This window comes from Ambystoma mexicanum, chromosome 3p (genome assembly GCF_040938575.1).
Source record: "Ambystoma mexicanum isolate Mex_15411 chromosome 3p, UKY_AmexF1_1, whole genome shotgun sequence".
NCBI classification, from domain to species: domain Eukaryota; kingdom Metazoa; phylum Chordata; class Amphibia; order Caudata; family Ambystomatidae; genus Ambystoma; species Ambystoma mexicanum.
The window spans coordinates 777,450,056-777,468,521 of record NC_090925.1 but is presented as its reverse complement, the minus strand read 5'-3'; the positions used below and the strand labels follow the sequence as shown (position 1 = coordinate 777,468,521).

At 48.5% G+C, this 18,466-nt stretch overlaps 1 protein-coding gene across 5 annotated transcripts in view; it reads right to left on the bottom strand.

The window, feature by feature from the left end:
* Window positions 1-18,466, bottom strand: part of TEP1 (telomerase associated protein 1) — a 2,409,067-nt gene that overhangs the window by 2,022,853 nt on the left and 367,748 nt on the right. For all 5 annotated transcript variants that reach the window (XM_069651741.1, XM_069651744.1, XM_069651746.1 and 2 more), the window contains one exon: window positions 16,263-16,420. In XM_069651741.1, coding sequence (XP_069507842.1) covers window positions 16,263-16,420 — 158 coding nt within the window. The remainder of the gene's footprint in view (window positions 1-16,262; window positions 16,421-18,466) is intronic.

The window sequence follows — 18,466 nt, the reverse complement described above, 5'->3', positions numbered from 1 at the left end:
TGTCCCCGGATAGAATCGAGGGAGTAGTGACGATACAAAAGTATGGACCGAAGCCCAGGTGGCTGCATCACAGATGTTACGAATGGGAACACCCCTCTGCAGGGCAGTAGAGGCAGCCATACCCCTGGTAGAATGGGCCCGTAAGCCTACCGGAGGGTCCTTAACCGCCAAGCGGTAACATTCGGAAATTGCCAAGATGATCCATCGAGACAAAGTCTGTTAGTAACAGCTTGTCCCAAACGCCTTCCAGCGTAACCAATAAAGAGTTGATCGTCCACTCTTACCCGGGACTTGCGGGAAATGTAGAAGCTTAAAGCTCTCCTAGGATCCAGCCTATGGAGCCTCTCCTCTTCCTTACCAGGATGTGGAGGAGGATAAAATGCCGGAGGAATAACCTTCTGGCTTAAATGAAATTCCGACACCACCTTCGGAAGAAAGGAAGGATGAACTCTAAGGACAACCCTGTCCTTATGAAACAGAGTGAAGGGTGACTTAACTGAAAGTGCCTGTAACTCACTCACTCTGCGAGCAGAAGTGACCGCAACTAAAAACACAGTTTTAAGTGTTAACAGTCTCAAAGTACAAGAATGCAAAGGCTCAAAGGGAGCACCCATTAGAAACTTGAGAACAAGGTTCAGATCCCAACCGGGCACCTGGAAAGGTGACGGAGGGAACACATTAGTGAGCCCTTTCGGAAACTGAGAAATCAAAGGGATTTTAAAATAAGAACATTCCTCAGACGAGCGCTTAAATATAGACAGCGCCGCCAGGTAACCTTTGATGGTACCCACTTGCAGGCCCCTGTGGGCCAAAGAAAGCAAAAAAGACAGAACCATAGAAATGTCACATGAAAAAGGATCCACATTCTTAACCCTGCACCAGTCGCAGAACTTTCTCCAACGGCAACGGTACAGGGACTTTGTTGCCGGCCGTCTGGCCGAAAGGAACACCTCCATCACGTCTTCAGGGAGGTCCCAATCCTTATTCCTCAACCTTTCAGAAGCCAAGCGTGAAGGTTGAGGGACCTGACCTCTGGATAGAGAACCTGACCCCCCTCACGTGAGAGCAGATAGTCTCGGTAGGGAAGACGACGTGGAGGGCAGATGGACAAGTCGAGAAAGTACCATGTCCTCCGGGCCCATGCCGTAGCAATGAGGATCACCCGGGATCCGAACCTCCGTAACCTCTGCAGCACTTGCGGAATGACGGGGACTGGAGGAAACGCATACAGCAGTGGGAAGGACCACTCCACCACGAACGCGTCTCCTAAGGCTCCTCTTGGAGGAAATTCCCGCGAGCAGAACCTTTCGCACTTCTGGTTGACACTGGAGGCGAAGAGATCCACTTGAGGGGTCCCCCAGATGGCGAAGATCTCCAGGAGAATCTCCCGAGCCAGCTCCCACTCGTGAGAGATCACGCTCAGCCTGCTCTGAGCGTCCGGCGTCACGTTTTCGTCTCCGGCCAGATGAACTGCCGAGATCGAAATTTCCTGCTGGATGGCCCAGAACCAGAGCTGCATCGCCTCCCTGCACAGAGGAAGTGACCCTGCCCCGCCCTTTTTGTTGAGGTAGTGCATGGCCACTGTGTTGTCCGTCAGAATCAGGACATTCTTCCCTCGCACAGTCGTCAGAAAAGCCTTCAGGGCAAGCCTGACGGCCCTCAGCTCCAACAGATTGATATGGAGTCTGGACTCTGACGGAAACCAACGATCGCTGACTGTCAACTCGTTGGCATGAGCTCCCCCTCCCGTGAGGGATGCGTCCGTCACAATCGTCACCTCTGGCCAGGGTAGCCAAAAAAGAGCCCCCTTCATCAGATTGCCTTCGACGGCCCACCACAGAAGGTCCTGGGCGACCGAGGATGGCACCTGAACAGCCAGAGGACTGAGACCACTGGAGCTTGAGTGCCTATTGCAAAGATCTCATCCGCAACCTAGCCTCTGGCACTAGAAGAATGCAGGATGCCATGAGGCCGAGCAATCTCAAGAACTCGAACGCAGGGAGACTCTGGGCATGTTGGAACTTGTGTACCATCTGCTGAATGTGATGAGCCCTCACCTGGGGAGGAAAACAGTGCCCCAGGGATGTGTCAAGCACTGCCCCGATGTACTGGAGCCTCTGAGTTGGCGTCAAGTGGGACTTCTTTAAGTTCAGGGAGAAGCCCAGCTTGTGGAGGGAGTGGCAGGTGATGGACAGATGATCCAAGACTTGCTCGGGAGAGCGCGCCCTGATCAACCAATCGTCCAGGTAGGGGTAGATGTGAATCCCCCCTTTCCTGAGATGCGCTGCCACCACTACCATGAGCTTGGTGAAGACCCTCGGGGCGGAGGTCAATCAGAACGGCAGGACCCGAAACTGAAAGTGCGAGTCACCAACCTCAGGTACTTCTTGTGCTTGGGATGGATCGGCACATGAAAATAAGCATCCTTGAGGTCGAGAGACACCAACCAGTCCTGAAGCTGAAGGGCCTGCAGGACTTGAGAGAGAGTAACCATCTTGAACTTGTCCTTCCTGAGGAGTTTGTTCAAACCGCGCAAGTCCATGATGGGTCTCAATCCCCCGTCTTTCTTCGAAATAAAAAAATAAGGGGAATACCATCCCTTGTTCCTCTCCGCTACAGGCACCAGTTCTATGGTGCCTTTCTCCAGCAGGGATTGACTTTCCTGCACAAGGAGCGGATCTGGACTCTTCAAAGAGAGATTCCCTGGTGGATTGTAGTGAGGCCTCTGCTGGAAAGGAAGACAGTAGCTGTGGGCTATGATCTCCAGAACCCACACATCTGAAGTAATGGCACGCCATTCTACAAGATGCTGCCAGCCTTCCCCCAACCGGCGAAGCATGGGCCTCATGACTGAGCAGAAGCGGCTGCGGCGTTGCCTGAGGGCAAAGAGGCAACTGCACGCGCGGCCTTGGCACCTCGAGTACCTTGTTTTCCACCTCTGGCACTCTTACGGTTGCCCCTTTGACTTGCAGCTCCTCTCGCTTTACTAAAGGATGAGTAATAACGAAAGGAACCTCCCCTCCATTGCTGTCCCCTAGGACGAAACGGCAGAGGTTGGCGAACTGCAGTGCCCAAGGACTATGCTGCAGCTTTGGAGGTCTGCAACCTCTCAAGACTCTCGTCAGCCTTGCTGCCAAAAAGATGCTCACCATCAAAGGGCATCTTGAGGAGCCTGGCTTGCACATCAGGAGTAAACCCAGAGTTCCTCAACCACGCAAACCTGCGTATTGCGGTGCTCGCCGCCATGGACCGGCTGACACAGTCTGCCATGTCCAAACCCGACTGAACGGACTCACACATGGCATCCTTGCCATCCTGAATAATAGCAAGAAAACCATCCCGTTCGTCCCCTTCAGGAATATGTTCATCCGCTAAGGAAATACAGTTCCACAGTCCGTGACCCTTGACATAAGGTGCCGGTACGATGTCTCAGCATCAGGATCAGGCCTTCAGAACTCCACCTCCGGAGAGGTGTCCAGACCCACTGGCGTCATGCAGTGACTGACGCAAGTCCTCAATGTGGCTAGGACCAGAAAGAATCTTATCTGGTACCGTGTCCGGAACCAACCCATCTTCAGGACCCTCTTCCACCTCGGAAATATACTCCATAGGCTGGAAAGTGGGAAATGAATAAGGGAGAAAGACATATTTTGCCTTGGCCAGAGCCTTTCTAGGGGGTTCCCCCGTGCCACGGGGTCCCTCCGACACCACAGCCTCGAAAGGCGTCAAGGGTGTTGAGTGAAACGGCGTCGACGTCGAGCGCGGCGTCGACAGCATCGAGGGTTTCGACACAGGCCTCGAGGGCGGAGCCCCGAGCGTGTCCTTCGACAGCCTGGGCGCCGACGACTTCCTCAGAGGCGGAGCCTCGAGAGAGTCTGTCAACGACCTTGGCGCCACCGGCGTCGACGACTTCTTCGAAGACTTCACAGGTGCACACGGGCTCGAGTGCGTCGAGGACCGAGACCTGGAACGGGCATGAGTGGAACGATTCTCCCTTGTCCGAGCGGTACCTCTCCCGCGAATCGTGGCGACCACCCGAGCCCGAAGGCATACGAGCGGTGTCTCCAGTACGCTCACGACCGACCCCTCTCGGAGGCGCGGCGGACCGGAGCACTGCGATTCAAGAATCGCCAACATTTTCTTCCCGAAGGAAGCCCATTCCTCCAGAGAGGAACGCTTGGTGGGATAAGAAACCCACCGACGGGCAGAGTCCTCGGATGAGGACGGGGAAGGCGACTGATGACGGCGCTTCCGGGAGTGCCTCGAAGAGGCAGAGGAGTGGCGGGACCCACTCCGGGACCGAGACCCCCTAGACTTACGACTACGATGCGGAGAGCCGCCCCTCGAATCGTCCGTTGAAAGCCCAGTGGACCTGGCCTTCCGGGGCTTGGACACCTTACCGACTGACAGCTTCTTCTTATGTTCCCGCAAGGCCTTGGACGCAAGCGACTGGCAGTCAACACAATCATCCGTGTCGTGGGCCTCCCCGAGGCACCAGAGGCAGGCGTCATGCGAGTCCGTCACGGACATCTTGGACCCGCAGTCCCCACACTTCTTGAAGCCCGGACGCGGAGTGGAAGAAGAGGAAGACACCCCGAGAATACTTCACAAAACGAACAGGATCGAAGAACCAAAAGAACAGAAATTCCAAAGAGTCGAGGCGCCGAGATCTCCGAAGCCAACACGTTAGCGGAAAAAACGGAACTGAGGCTACGGGCGTCGTGCGTCCTACTTGTAACATCTGCTGACGTCGGCCATTGGAGGAGGTCCTCGAGGACGGCGTATCGACGTCATCGACGCAGGATGCAGACGCCGAAAGATTTTCTGACGCAGCACAGCTGTGGTGACTACTGTCAGATATGGAATACGTCGGAGGACCCAATCCCCTCGAAATATAATTTACTTTGCAGCGTATCCTGTTTTGTATACTGCACCTCTTTACAAAGGACCTAAAATTCTCCACTGGAATAAAAATATGGGTGTTTACAGTATTGGCTCAAGTTCGTTGTCCCTTCTTTACTTTCCTATTGTTTCCTAATTTGTATAGTGTTTGTCTTGTCTCCCCTGCAGTTTGGTTGATTGCGTTTCAGAGCGCGACAAGGCAAGGGAGGGGAACAGGGGAGAACAAAACAGCGATCTTACTGGGCCCAGTGACATTGAGAACGCGCAAGTGCATGGGAGAGGGGGCAGGGGAAAAGTGCATGGAAGGGGGGAGAGGTGGAAAGTGCCAAGCAGAGGAGAAACAGATAAATAACAATAAATACATATTGTTGGTCTTCACAATGAATTCTTATTTTTAAAATGTGAATGAGAGGAAAAGGAATGTTATTTACATTATGTTTAGGAGTTAATGGTTGTAAATACTGTATAGCTACTTGAATTGACTCAGTTGTACATGTTTCCTTTTCACTTGCCTTTTTGACATTGCTGTGTTGAAATAATATTCTATTCATGTATCATAAGTAGTGGTTTGAAAATCAATAAATAATATTTTTTTTAAATCCTCTTCCTTGTTAGCATTCATCTCTCCCTCTAGCTGTGAACAGTCTTCTTCACCTGCCAGCATTCTTTCCTCTCCCATTAGCTCAGTAGTTCCATCAATCCTTCAGTCACCAGAACCACTATCAAATGTTGCTGCTAGTCCTCCATTTTAACTTTAAGGAGCATCATTTTACCATTTTTATCTGTCAACAGCCCTTTCATCTTCAGTCACCCAGTGTACCCTTTCCTAATAGCCCCTCAGCTGTGGTCTTCTTTAGCCGTCAGCAGTCCATTCACCCTTTAGCGATTTTCACACCTCTCACCTCTAGTGGTAAGCATTCCCATATCCATTTTTCTTACAGAAACCCTCACTCTCCGTTGCGTTCAGCAGTTTCCCACTCAACCTGCTTTCCCTGCTCTTCACTATCAGTGTTCTCCTCTTTAGCTTTCAGCATCATCAACAGTCCTTCTAGCCGTCAATGGTCCTCCCCTTCCATATCCTTTAGCAGTAAGGGCTCTCTCTCTAGATTTCCCTCAAATGATCAGCTGTCCTTTATCCTTAAACCGGTCTGAAGTTCCCTCTTTATAGCTGTCAGCAGTTGGTGGTCTCATTAGCCATCAGCATTCCACTCCTGTTGATTTTAGCAGTTCCATCTCCCTTTCAGCACACCTTTAGCATGTTTTGTTGTCGGACAACTCTCCTTCAATGGTTGTCCCACATGCTACCAGCGGTCAGGCCTAATCTACCCTTTATCAGCAGCCCACTCTTCTTTAGGGGTAATTCTTCCTGTCCCTACAGCTGGCAGCTTTGACCACTCTATAACTATCTATAATGGTTTACCTTTAGTTGGTACAAGTCCCCATTCAGGAGTCAGCAGTCTTTTCTCCTTTAGCTATCAGCAGGCACAACTCCCGCTTTGTTAAGAGCTGTTCACTCTAATATAAATGCCTGTACTTTATTTTCCTGTCAGCAGCCATCCCAAACATTAGGAGTGAAGCATTCGCTCTCCCTACATATTTCAACAGTTCTTTTCCTGCTTAGTTTTCAGAAGTCGTATCTAGGGCAGGGCTTCCCGAAGTATAAAAAAGTACAATTAAGCTCAGTTTTCAGGTGCGCCTATAAATATGAAAATAGTGTTAATCGTCATTACATGCAAATATGTTGCATGCATATCCATTCAGGATGCCGATAAAACCTGCTTGGATTTTGCAACTCAGTGAGTTAATTGTGACCAGCTCTCGTCTGCTCCCTCCTTAGGGATCAACAGGCCTCATTAGCAGTGAGCAGTTCTTTCTCCCTAAATACATGACCAGTCCATCTTGACTTTATAGGTGCCAAGTGTTAGGGAGAATTCTCTGTTTAGGCTGAATTTCCCTACCTAGTGAGTCCCCCAGCAGCTTTGCTGGATTTCTGGGGTTTAATTTTTTTCTCCTGCCAAGAGTGAGACTCTTTTACCCTCACTCTTGGACATGTTGAAGTGTGTTATCTTGGACAAACCTCGTGTTGAATGGGCTATGGGGTCTTTTACTCCATAGGGCCTCATGTATTTTTGTGATGTGGGTCACACAGCACCCTCTGTGCCGTGACCCAGGGGTGTCCTAGGGACTCCCCAACATAGACTCCATACCCTGGGACTGACTACTGTCTCCCAGGGCATGTAAAGTCACCAAAGACTTTGCTAGTCTTGAATCCTGAACAGAACCAGTACAAACCATCATATTGTGGACGTACTGGCTGGGGCAATTCGATTGCCCCAGGGTCTGTTAGTCGAGGGGGCACGTCTCCGTCCCCCCGGATCGAGTTTTGGCTGGTGGCAGTGGAAACTACTTTTTATATTCGACCGCGAATATTTCCCTATGGGATTTCCCATTGTTTTAGGCTAACACATTTAATTATTTATTTACGGTAGCCTTAAACATCCCGCCGGTTTATATATTTATTTTTATAACTCCGGTTGGGACTTTTTGCCAAAACTTGATTCTAAAATGGCATTGGTGTTCGCCTCTGTAACTCTGACCCAAAGTGGAGCCCTTTGTTCCACTTTTGGCGGGCTTCTCCACAGAAGCCCTCCAAAGTGGTGCCACTCTGTCTGGGGTACTTAGGAGGGGTGGAGGGGGATTTAGGCACCCTGGACTGAGTTACCTTGGTAACTCAAGTCGCACTCCGTCCTGATTGGCCCAAGTGGTGAGCCGCCCGGCTCACCACTTAGCATGTTAGAGTGACAGCTAGGCTGGGTGAATGGGGGCTTGCTGCATAAAAGCAGGGCTTTGGGGACTGGGACTTCAGAAGTCGCCACAGGACCAAGAATCCGACGAGGGAAGAGCTGAGCCGACCTGCTTCGACGACACCACCCGGTGGAGCCCTGCTGAACCGTCTCACCACTTTTTTTTTCCCGACGACCGAGGAGAACTCTTAACGGAGTGGCTCCTTCCCTTAACTGGTGGGGACAACCAGTTTTCGCCTTCTTTCCGTTCTTTGAGGTATCTCGTGGCCGCCTTGCCTGTGCCAAGCACCCCGGCAACCGGAATACCACACTTTACCCCCATACCGCGAAAGTCGGTACCAACCCTTTAACCGGAGGACTCCGCGGCTGGTTTCTTCCCGGGCAGTGCAACGACCCTCCTCTTCTGCTCTTCAGCGAGAACTTCTTCTCCCCTGACCGACGTCGAGCCCTGCTGCCACTGCCTGGAACAACTGCCACCGCTGGAGGATCCTTTCCGCTTAAGGTACTGTGTTCCGCCTGGCTTCCCTTGCCACCGACTGTACGGGGTAGATTTAGTCCCCGGCTTTCGAACCTGGGAGTGCCTGGGACACTTTGGCTAAACTTTCTGAGCCACTCTAAACTCTTTTTTTGACTCTTTGCAAGACTTTGAATCTCTAACTAACAGTGTGATCTTGGGCACATTTTCGCTCCGGCTACTCTAAGAGTGGGCCCTGCCTAGTGACTTTTGCTCACCTGTGACTTTTGTGCTTCTTTAAGCCTATTGCAAGTGTTCTGGACCTTAGAGTGGTGTGTTTAACCCATTTCTGCTTTTTCTCTCCCTTTCTTGGAAACTACTAGAGTGTCATCTAACGTTAAGCACTCACCTCTGTTTTAATTAAGTGGTGTTAACCTAGAGTTGTCTAGATAGGAGAAAGGATTGAATCTACTTTCATTATAACTGTGTTTGAAGTGTTTACTATATTTTGCTAGAGTGTTTTTAACTTATGTGTATTTTAAATAAATAACTATATACTTTTGAAACCAAGCTCTGGTCAGTGTTTGCTTGTGCTATTGTGTTTTGGTACATATTGTGTATACTTTGCATACTGCCTAACTCTTCTTGAGAGAAGTCTGACTGCTCAGCCACAGCTACCAGGTAAATCTGGGTGGTACAGACTGCTACCAAAGGGGTTTACTGCTCTACCTGTAGTCTTAAATCTTTTGCAGTGTTCCCCAAGGGAACTGCACAGGTTTCTGCCTAACACTGGTGTACAGCGGTGGGATTTGTATTGAGTATACATTTTATTGTGCTTTAGATACCTTAGTGCAACTAACCACAAAGCTTAGCACTGAAAAAGTAAAACCTCTAACATGTCAGTTATAGAAAGCTATAGTCAAGAGTCCCTTGCAGCCAAAACTGCTGATTGTTTAAGAGTGCTCTGTAAACATAAGGATCTCCTGACTAAGGGCAAGAAAATGGAGCTGATTGAAAGATTGTTAGCTAACCAAAGTCTGGGTGATGGTTCAGAGGAACCTACCACTCCAGCAACTGTAGATGACAGTGTTGAAGTTAACATGGAGCAAAATGTTGATGTTTCTGAGGAAGAGTCAGAAGAGGAGGGTGAGGCTGTTGTAACTGTCCCCCCTAGGCCTCTGCCTGCTCTACCTGCTGTGCCTACTGGACCTTTACCAGGTCCCACATTTAGTCCTCAGTACTTTGAACTGGAGAAAATGAAGCTAGAATTGGAGTATAAGAAACTTAATGCTCAAACTGACAAAGAACTAAGGCTAAGGGAAATGGAGCTCAAGTATGACTTAGAAATGAAGAAATTATCTGTTGAGAATGTTTCTCTCTCTGGCTCCTCTAGAAGTTCCAGTCCTAAAAGACCCCGGATGCCTAAAGAATTGGTTGGTATGTATGAGCCTAAGTTGGATGTGTTGGATTGGTTGTCTCTGTTTGAATATAATCATGGGCTCCAGAACATCACAGGAAATGACTTACTCACCTGGTTGTTCTCTAGGCTTCCCCCTGTTGCAACTGATGTGGTAATGGAGATGGGGGAGGAGGATAGGAAGGACTATGAATGTGTGAAACTAGCTTTGATAGCTAGGTTTGGGAAGACCCCTTCCCAGTATCTTAAGAGGTTTAGGAGCCTCAAAAAGCATGATGGTACCCCTTGGGCTACCTGGGTGAATGAATGTTTGAAAAACTTAGAGGGATGGATTAAGGGTTACAAGGTGAACACTTATGAAGGTATGAAGAATTTGTTTATGTTGGAGACTATTTATGATGCCTGCTCTCCTGAGCTCAGACAACACTTGGCTGATTCCAGGGAATTGGATTCCCGGAAACTAGCTAAGGCTGCTGACTTGTGGGTTGCCAACAGGGCCACTCACAAGGATTCTGGGGTAACTCAGAAGAAGGATGGGGAAAAACAGTCTAAGAAGGACTCCAAAGAGAATTCTAATACTACAAATTCCAAAGAGGGCCCCAAACAAAACTATAAGGGTAAGCCACAAGGGAAACCAAATCAGGCTAGTGTACCTTCTGGTCCCAGACCAGAAGGAGGTCAGAACAAGCCTCCATTCCAGCGAGCCTTTGGCTCATGCTTTGTTTGTAAGGCTACTGACCATGTGAAAGGAGACCCCAGATGTAAGGGTAAACCTTCAGGGGTCCAGCTTGCCTCCTTAGCCTTCGCTCCAGAAGAGGAAGTACATATGGCAAGTGGAAACTTTCTATTACTAGCTGATGAACCCACTGGAGTCTCAGCTAGTGTTTCTTTAGTCTCTCTGGGGTTGTGGGAGCAACAGAATTTAGATGTCTATAACTCTATCCCAGATAATACTAAAGAGTATTATAAGGACAGTGTCCAGGTGAATGGTCAGGAGACTCCTGCCATTAGGGACACTGGAGCCAGCATAACTGTGGTGGATGAATCATTTTTCAAGGCAGAGGATGTTGCTAAGGCACCCAAATGCCTCACCAAGTTAGCTGGTGGGCCTGTGCAGATGTGTCCCCAGTTACCAGTTCTCATCCAATGTAATGATATGGCTGTAAAAATACCTGTCAGTGTACAATGTGAAGTGCCAGGTAGGGTTCTGTTGGGTAATGACCTCAAAGCTCTTGGAGTTGTATCTCATACCCCCAGACCTCCTAGCAAAAGGTTTCAGGAACTCACAAAACCTGCAAGGGAGAAAACCCTGAGAGGGTTATCTCAGGAGATGATGACAGAAATCACTCCTCTACCACGGGAGCAACTTACTGCAGTAACTACCAGATCAGGAGCAAAGGGGCAACCCAAGACTCCTAGGAAAAAGCCAGCAGCAAGCACTCCAGTGCTTCCAACAAGGACTTCCCCTAGGTTGTCCAAAGTTACACCTGTAACTCCCCCTCCAGCTGAGGCTGAGAGAGAGGTACAACCCTGTGTGGTTGAGCTAGACTCTGAGGAAGAGCTAGAAGGAGGCCCCAACCTTATTGGAGATTTGGACCCTGAGGACCATCCTGAGCTGCAGTCTTTACTGGCAGAAGGTGGGCCTAGCAGGGCAGCTTTTCGTAAGGGGCAAAGAGAATGTCCAACTCTGGAGGGTCTCCGCCACCAGGCAGCTTCTCAAGCTGATGGGCAAGAGCCTGGGAAGTATAGGTTGCACTGGGAAGATGGCCTCTTCTACAGTGAACCCACTGAGTCTGAACCTGGAGACTACAAACGCCTTGTAGTCCCACAAGAGAACAGACAACAGTTCTTACAACTAGCCCATGAGATACCTTTGGCTGGCCACTTGAGTTTCAAGAAGACCAAGGAAAGGCTCTCACTCTACTTTTATTGGCCAAAGATGGGGGCTGAAGTAGATAGATATTGTAAGAGCTGCCATACCTGCCAGACTTCTGGTAAGGTTGGTTCCAAGAATGTGGCACCTTTAGTGCCTCTCCCAGTTGTGGGAGTCCCATTTGAGAGGGTAGGGATTGACATTGTTGGTCCCCTTGATCCTCCAACCTCCTCAGGCAACAGGTTTATCCTTGTTGTAGTAGACCATGCTACTAGATACCCTGAGGCCATTCCTATGAGGACTGTTACAGCTCCGGCTGTGGCTAAGGCCCTCCTTGGTATTTTTACCAGGGTTGGGTTTCCTAAGGAGGTAATCTCTGACAGGGGGTCAAACTTTATGTCCCACTACATGAAGGCCATGTGGAAAACCTGTGGAGTTACCTACAAGTTCTCAACCGCCTACCACCCTCAGACAAACGGGTTGGTTGAAAGGTTTAACAGAACCATGAAGAGCATGATAGGTGCTTTGGAAGAACCCCTTAAGAAAAAGTGGGACCTTCTACTGCCATGCCTTCTCTTTGCTTATAGAGAAGTCCCTCAGGAGGGAGTAGGTTATTCTCCCTTTGAGCTTCTCTATGGCCATCCAGTCAGAGGTCCATTGGCCCTGATTAAGGAGGGGTTGGAAGGTGCTCCTCCCCTCAAGCCAGTCAGAGTGACTGACTATGTGATAGGTCTCCGGAGGAGAATGTCACACATGATGGCAGAAGCAAGTGACAACTTGAAAGCTGGTCAAGCCCTGGTCAAACATTGGCACGACCAGAAGGCTAACATGGTTGAGTTTACTCAAGACCAGCTAGTTCTAGTTATGCTCCCAACAAGGCAGAGGGCCTTGCAAGACAAATGGATGGGACCCTTCAAGGTTGTGGGAAAACTTGGAGAGGTCAACTATCTGGTGGATCTGGGCAAACCCAGGGAAGCTCCTAGAGTCTTCCACACCAACCGACTAAAAGCCTACATCTCCAGACCTGATGTAGGAGCCTTGCTCCTAGCTTCAGCTGCAGAGGAGGAAGAGAGTGAATCTCTCCCTGATCTCCTCAGAGGTGTACCTTTAGATGAAAAAGTTGAAGGAGTCAATCTCTCTTCAGACCTGACACCTGAGCAACAAGAGGAGTGCAAATCTATGTTAAATCAGTTTGCCTCCCTGTTCTCACTGTCACCAGGCTTGACCCCTTGGGGCCAGCATGAGATACTCACTGGTGACTGTCTGCCAGTCAAAAGCAGAGGATACAGAATGTCAGAACATATCAGAGCCCACATCAAAGGAGAGGTCAAGAAGATGCTTGATCTCGGGGTAATAGAGCCCTCTACTAGTCCATGGTCTAGCCCAGTTGTGTTAGTACCAAAGGCAGGATCCAAAGACTTGAGATTCTGTGTGGACTATAGAGCTCTAAATGCAGTCACCAAGACTGATGCCCATCCTTTGCCCAGGACAGATGAGTTGGTGGATAAACTTGGTGCAGCCAAGTACCTCAGCACATTTGACCTGACGTCAGGCTATTGGCAAATAGCCCTGACAGACCATGCCAAGGAGAAAACTGCATTTTCAACCCCAGTTGGCTTGTACCAGTTTAAGGTCATGCCTTTTGGACTGAAAAATGCACCTGCCACATTCCAAAGGATGGTGAACCAAGTTCTGGCTGGGATGGAAGATTTCTGCATGGCATACTTGGATGACATTGCAGTCTTCAGCCACTCCTGGGAAGAACATGTGAACCACCTAGGACATGTGTTGCAGGCTCTGAAACAGGCCCATTTGACAATCAAAGCCAGTAAGTGCCAGATTGGTCAAAGTAAAGTGGTCTACCTTGGACATGAGGTAGGAGGTGGAGAAATAAGGCCTTTGCCCAGCAAGATTGAAGCTGTGCAAAATTGGACAACACCAACTACTCAAACCCAAGTGAGAGCTTTTCTAGGCCTCACTGGGTATTACAGGAATTTCATTGAGAACTATGGGACCATAGCTTCTCCACTGAATGTAATCTCCTCTCCCAAATTCCCTAAAAAGGTAAAATGGAATGAGGAGTGCAATCAGGCCTTTGAAAAACTGAAGAGAGCTCTTTGCCAGGCCCCAGTATTGAGAGCTCCTGACTACCACCAACCTTTCATTGTACAAACTGATGCTTCCAATGTAGGTATAGGTGCAGTTCTAAGCCAACTGGATGAGAAGGGTAGGGAGCACCCCATTTGCTTCATCAGTAGGAAACTGAAGGATCCTGAGACAAGGTGGGCAACTATCGAAAGAGAATGCTTTGCTATTGTGTGGGCACTGAAGAAGTTTAGGCCATACTTGTATGGTTCTACTTTTGTTATTCAGACTGACCACCAACCCTTGAGATGGTTAATGCAAATGAAAGGGGAAAATCCAAAACTATTGAGATGGTCAATCTGCCTGCAAGGGTTTGATTTCACCATTGAGCACAGGTCAGGGTGTCACCATCAAAATGCTGATGGACTCTCTAGGATGTATATCATCGACTAGAGGTATGAGGTTCATCCAGGAGTGGATTAAATCCTCCTGTCCCTTAGTCTGGGGGGGGCGAGTGTTAGGGAGAATTCTCTGTTTAGGCTGAATTTCCCTACCTAGTGAGTCCCCCAGCAGCTTTGCTGGATTTCTGGGGTTTAATTTTTTTCTCCTGCCAAGAGTGAGACTCTTTTACCCTCACTCTTGGACATGTTGAAGTGTGTTATCTTGGACAAACCTCGTGTTGAATGGGCTATGGGGTCTTTTACTCCATAGGGCCTCATGTATTTTTGTGATGTGGGTCACACAGCACCCTCTGTGCCGTGACCCAGGGGTGTCCTAGGGACTCCCCAACATAGACTCCATACCCTGGGACTGACTACTGTCTCCCAGGGCATGTAAAGTCACCAAAGACTTTGCTAGTCTTGAATCCTGAACAGAACCAGTACAAACCATCATATTGTGGACGTACTGGCTGGGGCAATTCGATTGCCCCAGGGTCTGTTAGTCGAGGGGGCACGTCTCCGTCCCCCCGGATCGAGTTTTGGCTGGTGGCAGTGGAAACTACTTTTTATATTCGACCGCGAATATTTCCCTATGGGATTTCCCATTGTTTTAGGCTAACACATTTAATTATTTATTTACGGTAGCCTTAAACATCCCGCCGGTTTATATATTTATTTTTATAACTCCGGTTGGGACTTTTTGCCAAAACTTGATTCTAAAATGGCGTTGGTGTTCGCCTCTGTAACTCTGACCCAAAGTGGAGCCCTTTGTTCCACTTTTGGCGGGCTTCTCCACAGAAGCCCTCCAAAGTGGTGCCACTCTGTCTGGGGTACTTAGGAGGGGTGGAGGGGGATTTAGGCACCCTGGACTGAGTTACCTTGGTAACTCAAGTCGCACTCCGTCCTGATTGGCCCAAGTGGTGAGCCGCCCGGCTCACCACTTAGCATGTTAGAGTGACAGCTAGGCTGGGTGAATGGGGGCTTGCTGCATAAAAGCAGGGCTTTGGGGACTGGGACTTCAGAAGTCGCCACAGGACCAAGAATCCGACGAGGGAAGAGCTGAGCCGACCTGCTTCGACGACACCACCCGGTGGAGCCCTGCTGAACCGTCTCACCACTTTTTTTTTCCCGACGACCGAGGAGAACTCTTAACGGAGTGGCTCCTTCCCTTAACTGGTGGGGACAACCAGTTTTCGCCTTCTTTCCGTTCTTTGAGGTATCTCGTGGCCGCCTTGCCTGTGCCAAGCACCCCGGCAACCGGAATACCACACTTTACCCCCATACCGCGAAAGTCGGTACCAACCCTTTAACCGGAGGACTCCGCGGCTGGTTTCTTCCCGGGCAGTGCAACGACCCTCCTCTTCTGCTCTTCAGCGAGAACTTCTTCTCCCCTGACCGACGTCGAGCCCTGCTGCCACTGCCTGGAACAACTGCCACCGCTGGAGGATCCTTTCCGCTTAAGGTACTGTGTTCCGCCTGGCTTCCCTTGCCACCGACTGTACGGGGTAGATTTAGTCCCCGGCTTTCGAACCTGGGAGTGCCTGGGACACTTTGGCTAAACTTTCTGAGCCACTCTAAACTCTTTTTTTGACTCTTTGCAAGACTTTGAATCTCTAACTAACAGTGTGATCTTGGGCACATTTTCGCTCCGGCTACTCTAAGAGTGGGCCCTGCCTAGTGACTTTTGCTCACCTGTGACTTTTGTGCTTCTTTAAGCCTATTGCAAGTGTTCTGGACCTTAGAGTGGTGTGTTTAACCCATTTCTGCTTTTTCTCTCCCTTTCTTGGAAACTACTAGAGTGTCATCTAACGTTAAGCACTCACCTCTGTTTTAATTAAGTGGTGTTAACCTAGAGTTGTCTAGATAGGAGAAAGGATTGAATCTACTTTCATTATAACTGTGTTTGAAGTGTTTACTATATTTTGCTAGAGTGTTTTTAACTTATGTGTATTTTAAATAAATAACTATATACTTTTGAAACCAAGCTCTGGTCAGTGTTTGCTTGTGCTATTGTGTTTTGGTACATATTGTGTATACTTTGCATACTGCCTAACTCTTCTTGAGAGAAGTCTGACTGCTCAGCCACAGCTACCAGGTAAATCTGGGTGGTACAGACTGCTACCAAAGGGGTTTACTGCTCTACCTGTAGTCTTAAATCTTTTGCAGTGTTCCCCAAGGGAACTGCACAGGTTTCTGCCTAACACCAAGCCTGAGCCTTCCTGTCATAATACAAATTGAACCAAAATATCACATTAAACAAACAATAATCTGCATGTTGTTAAAATACCAATCAATTCCTCCCAGATGGAAGGGATATTTCCGAGAAGACTGAGCTGCCGCTCCCAAGTATCCGGCAGCTTCAATTTCATTCTCTTGCCAGAAAGCTGAGGATCCCAAGGCCCAGGAAGGCGGCTACGGGAAAAGGTTTGTAGATCTGTAGGATACCTTATGAGAGAGGGAGAGATGGAGAGAGACAGAATCAATTTACTATGAATACGTTTCTTTTAAACAAAGCAATAACCTGAAATTAATTCATTGTGCAGGTAAATGAGAATATGAATCTTAACAATCAGCAACAGTGATTCTCCCAAATGAGTATCTACTGCAGGCTTCTAGCATCCAAGAGAAAGGACACTTATGTGAAAAAGCTGTTCCATTTGAACATCACATGCAATATTTTCTCTCTCACTATATAACCTTCCCACGTAGTCCAGTATCAGTATAATTATATAAACAAACTATGTGTGGGGAAAGTGCTGAATAATTAGAAAAAAACACCTTTCTCATGTGTCATGTTAAATAGGTGAAATTGCTCACATTTTACAAGAGAAAGACTCTGTGAAGATATAACAAATTATAAACGTGGTGGGCACTCTCAAGCTTGTGATTGATTCACCTGGGATGGAGCCACCCGTTCCGCAATGAAACCCTTGAGGAGGTGTAAGAAGGAACCTCCCAAGTCCATCAGCCTCTCCTCTGTTCCCCTGTCCCATATCACATGGCCACATTACCAGGCAGAGCCTTCCCTTTTTCATAAACATGATATCGGCCATGCAGAGAGCCAGGAACATCTAGTTACGCAGCTGGACCAGGGAGAAAAAGATGTCAGGCTTCTCCTAAAAATTTCCTTTCAAAGAGGGAAGAAATGTATATACACTGCTTGCCATGTTTTGGAATCTGGCAGGAAAGTTAATGGCAGATCAAAGATGTCCCATAAATTGTGTACTTTGGGCTCAGGGAAGCCCAAAGTGGAGTGCTGTCAGAAACTGCAGTTTTTCCAGAATCCATGGGAGCTGGTCTGCCCCACTGCTCCCCCTGAAGCTAAACACTATAATGGGTCAAGTAGAATAAGGGGATGGGGAAAAACTAGCAATCACAGCAGCCACATCACACTGAGTCAGGTAATGCAAGACCCAAACGAATATCTTCTGTTATTCCTTGGTAGCATCCCCAAAAACTCCAAGTCTACACAGCCTCTCTATATTGCAAAATGTACCTATGAACTTCCTCCCGATAGCTTGAAGGTTCCTTAACTTTCTTGTGGGACTTTCTCCTTTAGCTCCAGGCTAAAGTTTAATTCAAAGAACTATAGTTTCTTTTTCTTGACCCTTAAAACTATAAGATCGAATTCAAGTATATAACGAAATTAATTTTCATCTAAAAGCTACCCTGTCAACCTAAACTCCACCCTAATTAATACAGATGGTCACTAAGCTATGCCAGTTGCTTTGAAAAAGTTCGAACTGCACTGGGATGCTGTTTTAATGTAATATCTAACTTAATGCCCCAAACAGGGACTGCAAGTCTTAGTTGGGGAATAACTCGCTTAGGATTCTTACCTTAAGTTCCAACCTGGTCAGACCTCTTGTTATTAACTTAAACAGCAAAATCATTGACCCTTCTCAGCTACGCTATTACCTGTCATGTCACCATCTCGCTGAACAGACATTTGGCCTCATTACAAGACCGGTGGTAGCCGTGCCGGTAAAACCAGCAGGCTGCTGCTGGACTTGCGATTTGTACTGGCGCCTGGCTTGCTGGAAACACAAAAAAAGTCTGCAGGCGGGTGCCGTAGTCTTGTGGATATGGCTGCAGATTGACTGAGTCTAAATTTCAGGTCTGCTGATCTGGATAGAGCAAGGTCTTAGGGGTAGCAGAGAGTGGGTGGTTGGCGGACAGGCTCAATCTTAGGGTTCCCTCTACCTATCGAGTACCTTTGAGCCTTAGCTGGTCTTTCCCTCCTTGTCAGAACCCCACACGCTGGTACCTCAGACCATCATGGACACCTCCTCTTCAGATCAAAGGCAAACTCCTAGCCCACTCCCTTTTCTTCTAGGTTTGCTTCCGCTGATGCTTTCTGCTTCCTCGTAGATTACGTTGCCTCCCTCTCTGATTCTTTCATGAAATTCCCCCATCCAACACATCTCTCATCCAACTCCTTCACCCCGCCAACCCCTTCCAACAATAAGGCCAACTCTTCAAATTCTTCAA